The 20,054-nt window shown below is 36.5% G+C and overlaps 1 protein-coding gene across 5 annotated transcripts in view; it reads left to right on the forward strand.

Moving 5' to 3' along the window:
- Positions 1-20,054, forward strand: part of FAM151B (family with sequence similarity 151 member B) — a 47,988-nt gene that overhangs the window by 15,696 nt on the left and 12,238 nt on the right. For 3 of the 5 annotated variants that reach the window (XR_006299140.1, XM_043593018.1, XM_043593010.1), the window contains exons 4-5: positions 1,407-1,624; positions 4,623-4,758. Coding sequence is in view for 4 of the 5 variants with exons in the window: in XM_043593018.1 (XP_043448953.1) it covers positions 1,407-1,624; positions 4,623-4,758 (354 nt within the window). In the remaining variant the exon portion in view is untranslated. Of the gene's footprint in view, positions 1-1,406; positions 1,625-4,622; positions 4,759-14,739; positions 15,206-19,677; positions 19,954-20,054 lie in introns of those variants that run through there. The other 2 variants (XM_043593033.1, XM_043593000.1) reach the window with 2 other exon arrangements.

The following is a 20,054-nucleotide window of genomic DNA, read 5'->3' on the forward strand; positions in this document are numbered from 1 at the left end:
TAGCATAATATACTCTAGCTCCATCCACGTTGTTGCAAATGAGAAGTTTTCATTCTTTTGGATAGCTGAGTAATATTCCATGGTATGTATACCACATCTTGCTTATCTATTTATCTGTCAATGAACTTTTGGGCTCTCTCCATAGTTTGACTATTGTTGATAATGCTGCTGTAAACATTGGGGTGCATGTACATCTTCGAACCTGTATTTTTGTATCCTTTGGTAAATACCTAGTAGTGCAATTGCTGGATCATAGGGTAGTTCTATTTTTAATGTTTTGAGGAACCTCCATACTGTTCTCCAGAGTGGCTGCACCAGTTTGCATTCCCCCAAACAGTGCATAAGGGTAAAACTAATTTTCTTCGAAGCAAACTTAAAGGTTCAGAAGAGATTCAGAAGTATAAGTAGTGTTGTAGTTCAGTAAAGTTATATATATATATATTCTTAAAAAGTAAAATTTATGTAGGCTGATTGAAACCTTACTGTTTTAAAACCTATAGATGTCAGAATGGATGTAGAGAAGAAAAGAGTGAAGCTGCTTTTTTATTTAAAAGTAACTAAAATATAGTTGTCTCTAGTTTTAAGAAAAGATGCTTGTTTTTAATTTATTTTTAAATGTTTATTTATTTATTTTGAAAGAGAGATGGGGAGAGGGCAGAGAGAGAGGGAGAGAGAGAATCCCAAGCAGGCTCTAGGTTGTCAGCACAGGGCATGATGTGGGGCTTGATCTTACGAACCATGAGATCATGACCTGAGCTGAAATCCAGTCACATGGTTAACAGACTGAGCCACCCAGGCACCCCCAAAAAAGATGTTTATGAAATGAAAATGAAATCTGTAAAAGTTTTAAGAAAATATTATAGTTTTACACTTTGCAATCAGTTTTAGAAACATGTTTATGCATCCAAATTTATAAGAATACGTGAAGGAAAAGAGGCTCTTTTCTCTGAGGTCATGAGCCAGTATTAAAGACACAGTGCTTGGGTACACATTAGGTATTTTAATAAATGTGAATTTTCAGATTATAAATGTATCTAATTTTAAATCTTATTTATACATTCTCTTATGAGTGAATATTTGTGTATCTTCTGAAATTATTTTATACTGAGTGATCCTAATACAGAGATTTGAAACCTCAGTCTGTCTACAAATAGTGACATTATTCGTACATTTATAGTACCTTTCAGGTACCTTCATGAATAATAAGTATAAATCAACATTTTCAGATGTGGAATATGTTAACTTTCCCCTCTGGTTCTATGTGATCTTTGAATTTATTTAATTTAGGCATTATTGTATTATACTTTTATTAGGAAGTTGAGAACATTGAAAACAGTAGTCTCAAAGAACTTCTTTTTATTTTTACTTTAGGAATGTATCTTATTGACAGAAAACTATATTTTTAGTCTAGCAGCTGTGGAACCATCCATGATGCTTCTGGAAAATGTGAAGAGGCATCTGCAGCGTCCTGTGTGGATTAATGCTGATATTCTTCCTGGTCCAAATGGAAATAGCAGAGTAGTGGATGCAAAACCTTTTATAGACACAGTGACATCCTTCTTTCCAGATGTGACATTTTCCCTGGGTTGGACAACAGGATGGCATCCTGAGAAAGTCAATGAAGGTAATAATTTTTAAAATGTATTTCTTTTTGATCAAATTAAAATCTACTTGAAATATAAAAATAACACTTCTCAGTATAAAATCAAAAACTTATTCCACAATCTAAGAGCCTAATGGAGAGAAAGGTCTGGTCCTAAAAGCATCTGTATGACTCTTCTTTCTTTTATTTCATATAGACACTGCATTCATTGGTGATATTCTGTTACCAAACTTCAATGGGAAATATTTATTTACAAGGTCTAGATTAACAAAAGCTGCCTCTTTATAAATTTTAAACACACCCTGAGTTGTCTATTTGAACTTGGAAAACATAATATACTCTTTACCTTGGAGCAAACTTCCTATGTCAGATGAAAGATAAAGAAGTAGTAACAAAAACTTAGCCAGTGATGTGAGGCCAGAAGCAAGGGGAGTGTGGTTGAAGAGCACAAGTTCTGTTCTGTAGACAGTGGGAGGCCCTTAAAAGTAGTTTGCTAGAACTTTGGCACCCTCATGTTCTCTTTGGTTGGACAGGGGAGTGAGAGGCCATGAGACTCTCCTCTAGTCCAATCCCTTCTTTCCTTTCACCTTTTCCCTTCAGGATGGACCTGACATTCAGATTATTTTCCCTGGTTGAAACTGACTATGCTATTTGGGTTCATCTTTCTATTTCTTCATATATACCTAGGTAGTGATTTCCAGATAAACAGTTCTCAAGAACCATGAGATCAGGACCTGACGGGAGATCAAGAGTCAGATGCTCAAGCAACCGAACCACCCAGGCGCCCAGAGATATTAGTCTTTATCCTGTGTTCAGGGCATTCATTTTTTTACTTATTTGCATTTATTGTTTTCAGATGTTAACTTTTTAGCCCAACGTAAGATTAGAGTAACTGCTATCAAGTGAGTAGTGACATTTAGGTTTAACCCCCTGGTCCAACAGTTAATAAGATTGAGAGAAAAAGCAATATGCTTTAACTTAATTCTAATTCTTTAATTCATTTTAAGTTTATTTCATTAAAGAATATTGCTTATAATTCAAAGTGTTTAAGGTAAACTATAAACAGTTTAGTAACTTCCTTACTGATTCCAATTCCTTTTATCACTGTTTAGTATCATTCTGGCTTAACCTGATCCTTGAACTGAATAATACCATATCTGGGTTTGAAGTCATTGTGGTGTTGAATGTCTCCAGGCTACTTTTCTTTCACTGTCCTCTTGTCATTACCAACATGCACTTTATGCTCCCTTACTTGTTATTTCACAGATTTAGAAAAGAGAGTTAAAAGTTTATAGTCATGTAAATATAGCTTTTGTTAGCAGTCCCTTTTTCTAATTAAAAAGATATAGGGGCACCTGGGTGGTGCAGTTGGTTAAGTGTCTAACTGTTGATCTCAGCTCAGGTCATGATCTCACAGTTTGTGAATTCGAGCCCCACATCGGCCTCTATGCTGATGGTCCATAGCCTGCTTCAGATTCTGTCTCTCTTTCTCTCTGCCCCTTCCCCACTTGTGCTCTTTATCTGTCTCTGAAAATACATAAATAAATAAACAAAAAAAATTTTAAAAACGATAGTTTTTCATATTTTTCAGGAAAGTAGAACTTTCCCCTTTTTTCATAAGGAGTTTAGCTGCTAAACTAACATATTTAGTTAGGCTTTCTGTAAAATGTTCCTGTATTGACCAATACTTTTTACAGCCTGCTTTTGATAGAGTTTAGTGTTATTTAAAAAATAGAAAATTTTTTTCTGAAGCTTTTATAAATAGGCAAGTGTGTTTTCCACAATGTCTTAATAAGATTTAAAATGCATGTATAAAAGTCATTTTTACCACTATTTCTACTTTAGGTAAAATGTGTAAATAATTTGGACTAGCCAAAAAACAACCATGAAGATAATTATTACTTAAAAATTTTTAAATGTTTTATTTATTTACTTTGAGAGAGAGAGAGAGAGAGAGAGAGAGCACACACAAGTGGGGAAGGGGCAGAGAGAGAGGGAGGAAGAGACAATCCCAATCAGGCTCCACACCACCAGTGCAGAACCCAGTGTGGGGCTTGAACCCATGAACTGTGAGATCATGACCTGAGGTGAAGTCAGACTCTTAGTCAACTGAGCCACCCAGGTGCCCCGATAATTATTAATTAAACGTCTAGTACCTAGCAGCCATCTTTCTCTTGGAAAAGAATACTTAATTACACAATGGAAAATATAAGTTTATAGAGACTATTAATGATGCAGATATACCTACGGGAAGAGCTTTAGAATCTTTAAGGTATAGTGTCAAAATTTGCTTTTTTTGTGCTTGAGAGATTAGTAAAACCTTTTTTTTTTTTTTAATGTTTATTTATTTATTTTTTTAGAGAGAGACAGAGTATGAGCAGGGGAGGGGCAGAGAGAGAAGGAGACAGACTCTGAAGCAGGCTTCAGGCTCTGAGCTGTCAGCACAGAGCCTGACGTGGGGCTTGAACTCATGAATTGTGAGATCATGACCTGAGCCGAAGCTGGACGCTTAACCGATGGAGCCACCCAGGTGCTCCATAAAACCTTTTTAATATTTTAATGTTTTGTTAAATTTTCTCTTGGTCACTTGTGGCATGATTTTAGAATTAATTTTTTGTCTGCCTTTTCCACTGAAAATTTTTTCATGTATTAAGTGTTTTTTTAAGTCACTCTGTATCCAAACGGAAATTTTTATGAATTATCTGTGAATTTACCTATTTATAAGTAATTTAACTTAGTTTCTTTTTTTTTAACAAGTTTTATGTATTTATGTATTTTGAGAGAGAGACAGAGTGAGTGGGGGAGGGGCAGAGAGAGAGGGAGACAGAGAATCCCAATCAAGCTCCTCACTGTCAGCAGGGAGCCGGATGTAGGGCTCAAACTCACAAAACCTGGAGATCATGACTTGAGCTGAAACCAAGACCTATAACCAACTGAGCCACCCAGGCTCCCCTAGTTTCTTATTTAATGACTTTCAGTATTCCAGTTAGAAAAATGGAATTTCTTTCTTTAATTTCAGGTTACAGTTGGACAATGGTGAAAGAAATGGAATATATATGTAAGGACCTAAATCTGCCTGTAACATTTCCTGTCAGAGCAGCATTAGTTAGGCAGTCTTGTTCTCAGTTACTCTGGCTGTTAAAGAAATCAAACAGGTATGTATAAGTGTAACAATGTAGGATGTGCATGTGAGTGCATGTGTAAGAGAGACAGAAAGAGGATGAAAACTGATTATGTAGACAGTGTGTATGAGAAAAAGATTGAGAGAGAGAATGAGCCCCGATTGTGAAGCAAGCAGATTCCCTCACTAGAATGAAACTCTCAGTTAACCTTAACTTATATAACATCATGTCTTTCACCTCTGTTCCTTACCAAAGTTTTTGAACACAGTAGGTGCCCAGTAAATGTCCTTTTTTAATGATGTTATACATTCTCAAAAAGTTGTAAGAGGATAAAATATTTTCTCTTTGAATTCCATCCTAATTTCACAAGTTTTTTCTGTATCAAAATTTTATCTTTTTTTTTTTTTAATTCTTTTTTTTTTAATTTTTTTTTTTTAATTTTTTTTTTCCAACGTTTATTTATTTTTGGGACAGAGAGAGACAGAGCATGAACGGGGGAGGGGCAGAGAGAGAGGGAGACACAGAATCGGAAACAGGCTCCAGGCTCTGAGCCATCAGCCCAGGGCCTGAACGTGGGGCTCGAACTCACGGACTGCGAGATCGTGACCTGGCTGAAGTCGGACGCTTAACCGACTGCGCCACCCAGGCGCCCCAAAATTTTATCTTTTTAATATGTAATAAAAGTTAGTTGGACCACTATTAAATATTAAAGTATACTATAAAGATACAAATATTGAAACAACTTTGATACTATCTTTTTAATATACTTGTCAGTAGAACAGCAGGGAAAACCCAGAAATAAACCCAAATCTATCATGGAACTTAGTTTAGGAGAAGCTGGCATTTCAAATCATTGGAGTAAAAGTTTAGTGTAGTGTTGGGAAAATAGGCCAACTCTGCAGAAAAGACAAAACTGGCACTGCTCCTTAATCTTTTTTCCACAGTAAATTCCAGGTGAATTAAATACTTGAAAATCAAACATTAAATACATAAAGAAAAAGCGTGATGTTTTATATAGTTTCAGAAAGGAGAAGACCTTTCTTAGTAAGGCAAAAATCTAAATGCTATTGCTGACACAAAGTTACCAGAGAGAGAACTCTAATCCATATATATTTTAAAAAATAGAGTTTTATTTGAGCCCAAATTAGGACAGCTGCCTGGGAAATAACAATATTCACAGGGAGGAAAGTGCTCCAGAGAATGAACATGTTTACAGGGTTATATACTTTTTAACATCTTGTAAAAGCTCAAAAGATTATAGATTAGCGTATAGGCAGGAATCATGTGTTTTAAACATCATCAAATGCAGGGAGTAGAGGCATTGATCAATATCTCAAGGACAAGATGGTTTTCCTTTAGGCTGCTCATTTACAAAGCAGATGTATAATGCATGCCTGGCAGGCCATAAATCAGGCTTTTGGTTTGAACAAAGTTTATGTACAGTCATGCTGACTTAGAAGGAAATTTAAAATGGTTGCCCTTCAGAGGCCTTTAGAGAGTTTTTCCCTTCATAACTATAAAAGGAGAGTTTGATACATTTGAATACATAAAAATGGAAAGATTCTGGTAAAACTATCCTTGATGCATACGTTAGACTGATGTAAAGAATTCTAATAAAGAATTTTCCCAACTCATCCAGAAAAAACTCAGTTTGGTAATTTACTATATTAGAGTAAGGGAATCAGATACTCATACATTAAAGAAGTATTCACATTCCTGTGGATAGTGAATTTTTACTAAATACCTTTTCAGTTTCTGTGAAAATGATCTTGTTTTTTTCCCCAATATCTATTAATAAAATAAATTATGGCACTATTTCATAATATTGAATTATCTTCACATTTCCAGAATAAACCCCATTTGATCATGATATATTCTTTTAATATGCTGCTGAATTTTATTGATAAATTTTAGTTAGGAGGTTTGCATTTGAAAGTGAGACTGGTCTGTAGCTTTTTTTCTTTCTCAGTTTTAGGTATAAATGTCATGTGCATTTCAATAAAAAAGCTAGGAACCATTCCTTTTTCTGTGTTCTGGGATATTAAAAAAAACAACATTGAGGGGCACGTGGATGGTTCAATCGGTTAAGACAACTTCTTTTTTTTTTTTTTTTTTTTTTTTTTAAATTTTTTTTTTTCAACGTTTATTTATTTTTGGGACAGAGAGAGACAGAGCATGAACGGGGGAGGGGCAGAGAGAGAGGGAGACACAGAATCGGAAACAGGCTCCAGGCTCTGAGCCATCAGCCCAGAGCCCGATGCGGGGCTCGAACTCCCGGACCGCGAGATCGCGACCTGGCTGAAGTCGGACGCTTAACCGACTGCGCCACCCAGGCGCCCCAAGACAACTTCTTGATCTCGGCTCAGGTCATGATCTCATGGTTCCTGAGGTCCAGCCCCGAGTTGGACTCTGCGCTGACAGTGCAGAGCCTGCTTGGGATTGTTTTTCCCTCCCTTTCCCCCTCCCCCACTCACTCTGTCTCCCAAAATAAATAAATAAACTTAAAAAAAAATAAAACAAAACATTGAAATGCCCTGTACCTGACTTGGTAAACAATCCAAACCTAGTGTTTTGAGAAAAGATTAACTTGTACAACCTTTTTATTATATGGTAAGTGGTCCCTTGATTTTCTGTCTTCTGGGGGGCCAATTTTGATATACTGTATTTTTCTAGAAAATTATTAATTTCACCCAGGTTTTGAAGTTTATTTATTCACAGATGGCTCAAATAGCTTCTCATTCTTTTAATTTCTTCTGTTGGAGAGGAAGTATTCCTCTTTCCTTTAAGGTCCTTCTAGCTGGACTAAATAAATTGATGTGACAGAGAACCACCGGAGAAAATCAAATTTAATAGCATACTTATGGGGAATCTACACAGACATTGAAAATCTAAAGACTGTGAGGCAACAGGAGGCTTATAGGAGCTGAGGAGGAGGGTAGGGATCTGAGGATACAAAGGGTCTTGAGAAAGACCATTAGTAGGAAGGTAGATGTTTGAAAAATAAATGTTACCCTATTATGTACATAAGTTTCCCAACTTGTGCTCCGTTTTTCTCTCTCTCAAAAATAAACATTAAAAAATTAAAATATTCATGATATATTATTTGGTACATATTCACATCTCTTTTATCTTAATGAAAAATTAATTATTAAAGGGGGGTCATACACTGTCCAGGGCCTGGCCCTTCAGGAGGTGTTTTTTGGAGAGTGTGACTTGCTCTCTGTTGTTGTGACTTTGGTTATTTTATTTCCCTAGTCGTAGTGATGTTTTGGACCATCCACCAGGTGTGCTTTGATTTGTTCCTTGAAGTAGCCCTGTAAAGGAAAACAAACAGACAAACAGGAAACAAAAACACACATATCAAACAAACAAAAACAAAAAACCTAAAAACTAAAAACAATCCAAAAGCAAAAAACCAGAGACACCAGCTACAAGTAAAGAACAGGGTGGAGGCGATGCTGATGGAAAAGCACATAGAGAGAGAGAAATGACACGGGCGGGGGAAAAAGAAAAAATAAACATTGACCAGGCAGAGGGACTAAAAGCCTTAATCCAGAGAGAGAGAAAAGGAAAATCAGAAAGGAGGCAGGGAAAAAGAAACGAAGATAAAGTGACCCAGACAGAGAAACTATACGGCTTGATTATTCCAGAGAGAGAGAAAGGAGTGTAAAGAAGGAGGTATAGAACATGTATCAAGAGAATGGATTAAATATGTCTGTTTAAACAAACCAATAACTAAAGTACCCAGCCTACAGGAGGTAAGAGATAAGAGGGGGAAATGGGTCAGGGGGAGAATATATCTAAATGACAAGAATTGTTCTAGAATTAATCCAGGCTACGCAATAGCACTGGTCTGGAGGATGGAGCCGTCTGGTTCCACAGCGTCAATCCCACTCCAAAAGATACGCAGTTACCCAGCATTGGAGGGGCATGGTTTTGTGTAGGCTGATCCCACCTCCACTGTGGGCCCCGCGGACGAATACCTGAGGCCCCACCTTGGCGGTGGTGGGAACAAAAATGGCGGCTCCCAGTCTCTTCTCCATGACCCCGTGTGTCAAATCACTCCTTTGGAGCCATCCTCACTGTGCCGTGGGTGCAGACGAGACTGTCTGTCTCACTCCGCTGACTCCTCTGCCCCGGGGGGCTTGGTTGGGAGTTAAACTCCCGCTCAGTGCGCCCCAGTACTGGGTAAGCACCTCCCCATACGAGGTCCCGGCTGGTTTTGTCCTGTGCCAGAGTCCTTCAGGGGAGGGAACCGGTTTCTCCTGCTACAGACTGCACCCCGATCTACCGCTGAACCCGGGTGGCTACCCTCTTCCCCAGGTGTGCGAGCGGGGCAGCGGGCCCCAGTCCAAAGATGGGACCTGCAGTTAGAGATGGGACCCATCTCCATCCCAGTCCAAGGGTTTTTTTCCCTTGTCCAGATACAGCCCTACGCTTCCCCAGCTGCTCTTTCTCTTCCCTTTGTCTGTGGGTGGAAGGGGATCCCTCCCCTCCATGCCTACACGGCCTGTTTTATCTCCCCCAGTTCGCAATCACCCACCTATGGTCTCTCAAGTTGTCCTGATTTCTCCCCGGTAGACTCAGTCTCTTTTCCTCCCAGACTCTTCAATGAAGAGTTAATTATAAGTTTATTATTAAAAGGTCTTGGTCTGTTGATTGATATTTTACCTGAACTCACATTGTCTTTGGCCTGAATACTTGGCTATATATTTTTTTGAAAAATAAATTTATAGTTTTATTTTTCATTCATTTTTTGAAGAGTGATTTATTGTCATTAAAAAAATAGTTTTTAACCTATAGAAAAGTTGCAAAAACACTTTCTACATCTCTGTTACCCAGATTCCCCAATTGTTAACTTTTTCCTGCATTTATTTATTATTTCTCTGGGTTTTTTTCTATTTATATTTTTTCCTGGCATGATGCCTTGTTATCCTTAAGTACTCCCGAGTGTACTTCCTCAAGCAAAGGCAGGCTTCTATATTACTACTATGCAGCCTCCCAATCAGAAAACCAGCATTAATACAACAGTACCATGCAGTCCTCAGACCCATTCAGATTTTATCAACCATTCAAAAAAATGCTTCTTTTTTCCTTGGGGTCCAAGAAACCTTCTGAGAACATGTCTTATATTTAGTTGTCATGTCTCATCAGTCTCCTTCAGTCTGGAATAGTTCCTCAGTCTTTCCCAATCTCATATACTTGACAGTCTTAAAAAATGACAGGGCTTTTATTATGAAAGATGTTCTCAACTTGGATCAGTTTGATATTTTCCTCATTTTTCTCATGCTTGTGTTCTTAGGAGACTTAGGTACTTTCCCTGTCCCAGTGCTCAAATTGACCACTTCTTCAAGGATAACTGCTTGACTACAGTGGCGGATAGTATTTAGAAAGTGAAATCTGGGAGTTTGGTATGATCATTGCTACTCGAGTGTCATTGCTTCTAGGACATCTCAGTGGACAGAGCTAGTAAATACTTGTCTGTGTATATGTGTGATTACAGTGTGTGTATGTGTGTGTGTGTATTTGTGTGTACAAACACACACCATGCATACACACACATATACACACACAACAATATATACATCTAAAACCATTTTTTTTTTGAGTTTATTTATTTTAATAGAGAGTGGGGATTGAGAGAGAGAGAGAATCCCAAGCAAGGTGCAGAGCCCAAGTGCAGAGCCCAATGCGGGGCTCGATCCCATGAACTGTAAGATCATGACCTGAGCCAAAATCAAGAGTCAGACACTTAACCAAGTGAGCCACCCAGGCACCCCTACATCTATAGCCATTTCTATGTGTATATGTACATATATAAAATCCATGAGTTCATAATGAAATTCAAATTTCAACCCCAACCCCTTAGGGTTCTTTCTAGCAGTCTTTTCTTTGTTATAAATTTCTTATCAGACACTTAGATACCTGACTCCCACTAATTTAATCTAGTAGCCGTTTAAAAGAAGAGTTTAACTTATTTACATTATTTATAAAAAGACAGATATGTTGGTCTTGTTTGGTCTTGTTTCTGTCATTTTTTTTGAAGTAGCATACTTGTTACTTTGTATAGCATTGAAAACATTTCTTTTTTTGAGAGAGAGAGAATGGGGGAGGGGCAGAGAAAGAAGGAGAGAGAGAATCTTAAGCAGGTTCCACACTTAGTGTGGAGCCCCACTCAGGGTTCAATCTCACGACCATGAGATCATGATCATGAGATCATGGCCTGGACCGAAGTCAAGAGTCTGACACTTAACTGAGCTACCCAGTCACCCCTGAAAATACTTCACTGTAGCTGTTTCCTTTGCTTTGTATTTTAATTTTAATAATTTGTGAGGTTCATTTTTCCCTTTTGATTATTCATGACTGTAATTTCCATAAAGTATGCTTAAGCTGCTTCTTTAAAGATACCTGTTAATTTCTTCCTGTGAACAATAATAAAATTAGTGTACTTCTTTACCCCTTTCACCTAATTTTGACTGTACTTTTCTTTTATTGTCAACTTTGGACTTTATAGTCAATGGTAAATTGGCTGTCTATAAAATTCTTGGCTCACAGTGCCTTTCCTTGAGGATTTTGAAAATATTGCTTCTCTGGTTTCTACTGAGTGTTGATGTGGAAAAGGGTGAAGCCAGTCTGATTTTTTTTTCCTCTTTTAAGTGTCTTGATTTGGCAGTAGTTATTGGGGGACAACTGAATGTAGAAAGTGTTGTTTTTAGTATATAGATTAAAATGTCTTTTCTGGAATACGTCTGTGAATTATATTTTGAAACACTTGTTTTATTTTATTTGTAAACTAAGTTTTCTCTTTCAGGGATTCTAGTTATGAATATTTAGATCTCTGTTGCCTATCTTTGGCATCTATTATTTTCTCTTTAGTCTTTCTTTGCTTTTTATTTGTTTGGATTTTATTTTTCTTGATTTTATAATTTGTCTTCTATATCTCTTACAGTATTTTCCACAATGCCTGTTTTTCCTCGTATATCTTCAGACTTCACTTTATTTCTATAATAGTATTAATTCTTTATTTCTTTCCTATAATCTGCCAATTAGTGTTTCATTATGTCTTCGGTACCATCTTGCAACCTCTTCCATAGCTCATATCTCTGCTTTGTGCTCTTCAAAGAAGCAGTTGCATCATTTAAAAAATGTTGGTTATGGCTTTCATCTGCCTTGATGGTTTTCTTTAAATTTTACATATATTTCAGCTCTCTGATAGTTTTTTATTTTGTTACTTTTTAATTTTTTTAAAGTTTATTTTGAGAGAGAGGGTGCCCATGAACAGGGGAGGGGCAGAGAGAGAGGGAGAGAGAGAATCCCAAGCAGGCTCTGTACTGTCAGTGCTGAGCCCGACATGGGACTCAAGCCAGTTAACTGAGCTGAAATTAAGAGTCAGACATTTAACTGACTGAGCCACCCAGGTGCCCATATCTGACAGTTTTTTTAAAGATGATGTTTTTATTTCTCCATCTGCCATTTATTTATCCTTATTATTTTCTTATACTCTTGTACTTCTCCTTATTTTATTTTGATTACTGCAGTTTATTTTTTTACTTTTTAAAGTTTATTTATTTATTTGGGGTGGAGAGGGGCAGAGATAGAGGGAGAGAGAGAGAATCCCAAGTGGGCTCCGTGCTGTCAATGCAGAGTCCAATGTGGGGATTGAACCCAAGAATCGTGAGATCATGACCTCAGCTGAAGTTGAATGCTTAACTGACTGAGCCACCCAGGTGCCCCAATTACTGCATTTTAGAAAAAGTCGTTTTTGTTTTTTTTTTTCTGGACAGGCTACTTGCCCAAAGTGCATATTGCAGAGGAATTAGAACTATGCTTCTTATGACCAGAGAGTTTTATGTGTGAGTGTGTTTAGCCTTTAACGTTTCCCAGTGAATAGAGGTAGGCAGTTGTGGTATCTCTAAGTAGAATCTTTTATCTATTGCTTACATTTAAAATTTTGAGTTTACACAGGACTAAATAGTCTGATGTGCACAACTGTGACTTTTCTGTGTTAACTCTTTCCTTGTTTCTATAACTTCTTGGGACCAAACCTACCCCAAGAAAGCCTCCATTTGTAGCTCAGGGATGCCATTCCCACTGTTGCAAAGTGTTTAGGTAGAGTCTGCCCCTCATCTAGAAGTGTCTTTGGTAGGCTTTCTCTGTAATCTACAGACATGGGCAAATTCTCTTCACTTCCTTATATACTCATCTGGCTTTAATCTCTGTTACTGTTGGAAACTTTTCACCTGTTTTATAATTTTTAGTTTCAGTTCTTTCTTAATTTCATTGAAGATGGGGTTTCTATTTTCATTCTTTTGTTCTTTTTGCTGCCCCTGGGTAATTCCTAGGAGGAAAAAGAGGCAGTGCTGACTTTAGGCTGCTATGTTCAAATAAGAAGTTTCTACCTCCTATTTCTTTCATTACTACTACCTCAGTTTTCTCACGTTCTATGAAGTCATTTTCTTTCCTAAAATTTCTCATTTGAATATTGCACTCTGTTCAAGTCAAATTCTTATTTTTTAAGATTACTTTATTTATTTTGAGAGAAAGAGTGACCAGGAGAGGGGCAGAGAGAGAGGGAGAGAGAATTCCAAGCTCTGTGCGGTCAGCACAGAGCCTGACTTAGGGCTGGACCTCACAAAGTGTGAGGTCATGACCTGAGCCAAATATCAAGAGTCAAACGCTCAACCCAACCATATACAAGTCAAATTCCTAAACTCTACAATTAAGTACTCATATTTACCCCCTTCAGTTTGAAACTCCCTTGTGTTTGGCTCCATGGCATTGCACCAAATGGATTTATCTACTTCTCCGTCTAGTTCTCTTTTGTTTTGTTTATTTTTGTTGAATTGTTTTTGCCTCTTTCTAATTTTGGAATTCTCTTAACGACATTTTTTTTTTTTTTGAGAGACAGAGAGAGACAGAGCATGAACAGGGGAGGGGCACAGAGAGAGAGAGAGAGGGATACACAGAATCCAAAGCAGGCTCCAGGAAGCCTGATGTGGGGCTTAAACCCATGAATACAAGATCATGACCTGAGCTGAAGTCAGACGCTCAACCGACTCAGCCACGCAGGTACCCCTCTTAGCAACATTTCTTTCACAGTCTTTTTTAAATATGAAAGGTAAAATAGCAAAGCTTTAATGGAATATATCACTAGAGAATATCTTCATAACATTGGGGATGGGAAGGGATTCTTTTTTTTTTGTTTAATTTTTTTATAACATTTATTTATTATTGAGAGACAGACACAGACCATGAGCAGGGGAGAGGCAGAGAGAGGGGGAGACACAGAATTGGAAGCAGGCTACAGGCTCCGAGCTGTCAGCACAGAGCCCGACGCGGGGCTCGAACTCACAAACTACGAGATCATGGCCTGAGCCGAAGTCGGTCACCCAACCAACTGAGCCACCCAGACCCCAAGAAGGGATTCTTAAGATATAAAAATCACTAGCCATAAAGAATATGTTTGAGTAATTTGAATACATTAAAATTCAGAAATTGTTCCTGTCAAAAGATACCGTGAAGAGCATGAACAGATTAAGCACAGAGTTGGGAAATATTTTTGTATGTCAAAAGGGCTCTAATAGAGACTATACAAAGAAGTATATATTCTATTATTTGTATGTCACAATTTATTTGTTTTATTATTGAATGACATTTGGATTGTTTCATGGTTTTGACTGTTACAGGGATTGCTGCTGTGAACATACACACACACGCATGCACACACACACACATCCTGGTGTACATATGCCTACATTTATAAAGGTTGTATAGGGAGGGAATATCTAGGAATAGAATTTCTAGGTCATAGAGTATTCATAGTTTCTACTTTAGTAGATAATGCTAAACCGTATTCTAAAGAAAATGGATTAACTGCAGCTACATGTTTCAACTTGGAGAAATTTCACAAACTATATTCAGTAAAAGAACTAAGACCAAAAAATATTATATACCATATGATTCCATTTACATAAAAATAACTAAGAGGCAAAAATTGAACTGTACTTTTTACAGATGGATATATAGGCAGTAAATAAAGAAAAACAAGAAAATGGCTACCACCAAGGTCAAGGTTGTGAGGTCTCCAGGGGAGAGGAGAGGTTGTGATAGCACAGTGACATACAGGTACCTCCCAAGGTAGTGATGGTGATGGTGTGCTCTCTTTCTTGATTTGTGTTTTGGGTACACTGGAGTTCATTTTATAATAATTTGTTAAAATTCATATTTATGGTTTTATGGGTTTTTCCTATATATTTCATAATGAAAAGGGCTTAAAAAATAAAACCTGAGAACTGATTTGAATGGACATAATTTAAGGTACCCTTAGGCAATTTGTCTTCCTATTTCACTTTAAATATAATAGAGAGAGGATTAAAAGAGGTACAGTAACTTTGTAGAGCTCTTTTTTTAATCTAAATCCGTATCTGTGTCACCACGGTGTTCAAATAAAGTAATAGATGCCATTTTAGCAAAAATATAGGGTTTTTAAAGTACTTTTCCAGTTTTATTAGAAATAATTGAAATACATCAATATATACACCATGATAGTTAGATTTACATTTATTGTGAAATGATTATCATAATAGGTTCAGCAAACCTTTATCTTTTCATATAAATACAGTAAAAAGAAAAAAAAGGAAAAGGGAAAAAATTCCCCTTGTGATGAGGACTCTTAGGATTTACTCCCAGGGCACCTGGGTGGCTCAGTTGATTCAGCATCCTACTCTTGATTTCAGCTCAGGTCATGATCTCCCAGTTCATGGGATCAAGCCCTGCGTTGGGATCTGTGTGACACTGTGAGCCTGCTTGGGATTCTCTCTCTACTCCTCCCCCTGTTTGTGCTCTCTCTTTCTCTCTCTCTCTCAAAATAAAGAAATAACCTTTTTTTTTGTAAAAAAAGGATTCACTCTCTAAACACTTTTCCTATGTAATCATACAGTAGTGTTAACTCTACTCATCATTTTGTACATTACATCCTTAGTATTTATTTATCTTATAACTGGAAGTTTATACCTTTGACCACCTTCCTCTATTACCCCTTCCCCACCCTCGACCTCTGGTAACCACAAGACTGATCTCTTTTTCTGTGAAGGTTTTGTTTTTCTTTTAGTTTCTACATATAAGTTAGATTGTACAGTACTTCTTTTCCTGTCTAACTTGCTTTACTTAGCATAATGCCTTCAAAGTCCATCCATCGTGTTGCAAATGGTAGGATTTCCCCATTTTTTTATTGCTGAATAATACTACATTGTATATATGTATATACTACAACTTTTTTATCCCTTCATCTATTGATGGACATGATTGTTTCAATGTCTTTGTTATTGTAAATAATGCTGATATGAACATGAGGGTGCAGATATTTTTTTGAATTGATGTTTTTGAATTGATGTTTTTGTTTCCTTTGGATATGTTCCCAGAAGTGGAATTGCTGGATCATATGGTAGTTCTATTTTTATTTTTTTGAGGGTCCTCCATACTATTTTTCATAGTGGCTGCACCAATTTATAATCCTACCAATAGTGCACAAGGGTTCCCTTTTCTTAACATCCATGCCAGCATTTGTTATCTTGCGCCTTGTTGATGATGGCCATACTAACATGTATGAGGTGATATCTCATTGTGGTTTAGATTAACATTTCCATAATGACTAGTGATGTTGAGTATCTTTTCATTACCTGTTGGCCTTTCATATATCTTCTTTGGAAAAATGTCTTTCCCCATTTTTAAATTGGGCTATTTGATGGTTTTTTTGCTATAATTTATCGCTGTTAGGTTTTTTTGCTGTTAGTTCTTTATGTATTTTGGATATTAACTCCTTACCTAATATACGGTTTGCAAATATTTTTTCCCATTCCCTAAGTTGTTTTCTCAATTTGTTGCTGTGGGGAAACCTTTTTAGTTTGATTTAATCCCACCTGTTTATTTTTTATTTTGTTGCTTGTACTTTAGGTGTCATATCCAAACAATCATTACCAAGACCTATGTCAGGGAGCTTTTTTCCTATGTTTTCTTGTAGGGGTTTTATGGTTTCAGGTCTTATTTTTAAGTCTTTAACCCATTTCAAGTTAATTTTCGTGACTGGTTTAAGATATAGGTTCAATTTCATTCTTTTCCGTGTGATTATCCAATTATCCTAGTACCATATATTGAAGAGACTTTTTTTCTCCTTTGAATATCCTTGGCTTCCTTGTCAAATACTAGTTGGCAGTTTACACTTGGGTTTATTTTTTGGCTCTTGATTCTGTTCTCTTTGTCTATTTGTTTTTATGCCAATACCACACTGTTTTGATGACTATTGCTATATAGTAGCAGGAAGTATAATGCCTCCTGCTTTATTCTTCTTTTTCAAGATTTCTTTGGCTATTCAGGGTCTTTCATGGTTCCATATAAATTTTAGGAGATTTTTTTTCTACTTCTGTAAAAAATGCCATTGGAATCTTGATAGGGATTGCATTGAATCTTTTGGTGGGATTAACATCTTAATAATATTAATTCTTCCACTATGTGAAGACAGGATACCTTTCCTTTTCTTTGTGTCTTCTTTGATTTCTTTCATCCATGTCTTACAGTTTTCAGCATAAAAATTTTTCATTTCCTGGTTAAATCTATTCCTATGTCTTTTGTTTTTGATGCTGTTGTAAATGACATCAATTTCTTTATTTATTTTTCAGAAATTTCACTGTTATAGAAATGCTACTGATTTTTTTTGTATGTTAATTTTGTATCCTGCAACTTTACTGAAATCATTGATTACATCTAACAGATTTCTGGTTGAGTCTTTATACCAAATCTATGTATAAAAGTATGTCATCTGCAAACAGAGACAATTGTACTTCTTTCTTTCTAATTCTTATAGCTTTTACTTCTTTTTCTTGCCTGATTGCTGTAGCTAGGACTTCCAGTACTGTGTTGAATAGGAGTGGTGAGAGTGAGCATCCTAGTCTTTTTCCTGATCTTAGAGGAAAAGTTTTCATCCTGCCACCATTGAGTATGGTGTTAGCTGTGGACTTGTCATATATGGCCTTTATTATGTTGAGATATGTTCCTTCTGAGCCTAATTTACTGAGTTTTTATCATGAGTGGGTGGTGAATGTTGTCAAATGCTTTTTTGTACTTACTGAAATGATCATATGATTCTTTTCTTTCATTCTATTAAATGTGACATGTAACATTGATTGATTTGTGTGTGTTGAACTATCTTTGCATCACAGAGATAAATCCCACTTGATCATGGTGTATGATCTTTTATTGTGCTGCAGAATTCAATTTGGTAGTATTTTACTGGGAATTTTTACATCTGTATTCGTCAGGGATATTGGTTTATAGATTTCCTTTTTAGTAGTCTTCTTTTCTAGTTTTGGTGTCAGGATAATGCTGATCTTGTCAAATAAATTTAGAATTGTTTCCTTCTCTTCAGTTATTTGGAAAAGTTGGAGAAGAATTGGTTTTAATTCTTTAAATGTTTAGAAAATTCACCAGTGAAGCCACCTGGTCCTGGGCTTTTCTTCATTAGGAAGTTTTTAATTACTGATTCAATTTCTTTACTAGTAATTGATCTATCCATATTTTTAATTTCTTTCTGATTCAGTCTTGGTAAGTCATAAGAAATATAGTTTGTAAAGTGATTCCTATTTGTGTGTGTGTGTGTGTGTGTGTGTGTGTGTGTGTGTGTGTATCCTCGCTTGTAGTTTAAAATTTCTTTTTGGTTTGCCACATAATGCTGCTATGGAATGAAATTCAAAATACTTTTCTCTGTTGCATTTCCAGAATGATGTCACCATCCTTAAGGACAGGAATATGTCAACATAGCAAGAACATATACCTTGGTTAGATTATTTCTTATTAATAGTAGAAGAGGTGCTTTGGAGATTTCTTCCTGGATTCTGACATGTTTATGGGGAAAACAAATGTGAAGCTACTTACCAGCTTTGCATTTTCTCAGTCTCTGATGCATTAGGAGTATTGTGGATTTTTTAAGAGTTTTTTTTTAAGTTTATTTATTTTGAGAGAGAAAGAGAGTGAGAGAGAGCCTGTGCAAGGGAGGTGCAGAGAGAGAGAGACAGAGAGAGAGAGAGAGAGAGAGAGAAAATCCCAAGCAGGCTCCATGCTGCTAGCACAGAGCCTGATGTGGGGCTTGATTCCATCAACTGTGAGATCATGACCTGAGCCAAAATCAAGAGTTGGATGCCTAACCAACTCAGCCACTCAGGTGCACTGTGACAAGAGTACTTTAATAGAAGTAATGTTTACTGAAAGAATATACAATTTAAGTAACATTAAAATTCTGAATATATTCTTCACATTCATAATAAATCTGCGTATGTTATTATTGTTTTTTTAACTCCAGAAATGGATCTGAATTTATTCTGTTTGGCATCCTTAGTGACATCTCTTGGCATTCTTATATCTCATGTAACCCACCCCCCCACCACCCGCCACCGACCAGAAGGGAGAGCAGGGCCATTTATAAGTGAATATGAATGTTGGTAATATCAGTGACATTTACATCTCTTCATAATCTCTTGCAGTCATGCTTTTGACTCTACCCAGCCTGCTGGAAAAAAAAAAAAACAAGTTAGATGTGTAGCTTTTGTGTAGGGAACAGATTCCTTGATCAGCAATACAGTCTCTTTAGTTTTTTTGTCCAAAATTTGGCCCATTTTCAGTGTTACCAGTCTGGGTTTCCAAAGCCATTTAACATTCCTGTAACTCAGATATAGCAGTTACCTAATTTAGCTGACAGCAATGTGAATTTTTTTTTCTCTCTAGTCCTTTTGATGTTGATGAAACAGAAACTATATGTTCTAGCACTGCTAATTAATTTTTTTGTCTGTGTGAATTTGGGTTAAAGATAAATGAGAGTAACTATTTTTAGGCTTATTGGAATTCCTCATCACTGTTTCTTATCTTTTACTTTTCACTGTATAATTCTGTTTTATTTTAATGCAGGTACAGCCTGACTATTTGGACTGGGAAAAATGATAACTATTCCATTGAAGATTTACTTTGCATTAGAGACCATTTTGACAAAAAACAAGTTTTCTATGACATCTTGGAACCACAAAACCATGAATTTAAACAAGCCATTGGAGTCAAAGTTAATCTCTAAGAAGATTCTTCTAAGTTATTTCATGTTTTGGTTTCATAATCCCCTGCTTTGGTCTGAACTAATTACCACATAAATTATGATGATTGATTTATTCTCCACATCATCTAATCAAAGAACATTTAGTGCTTACTTTATTAGGCATATATCCTTATGATACTGTACTTACTTAAAAGATTTGGAAAGAAGAGGGGTACCTGGGTGGCTCAGTCAGTTAAGT

This window comes from Prionailurus bengalensis, chromosome A1 (assembly GCF_016509475.1).
Source record: "Prionailurus bengalensis isolate Pbe53 chromosome A1, Fcat_Pben_1.1_paternal_pri, whole genome shotgun sequence".
Classification (NCBI taxonomy): Eukaryota; Metazoa; Chordata; class Mammalia; order Carnivora; family Felidae; genus Prionailurus; species Prionailurus bengalensis.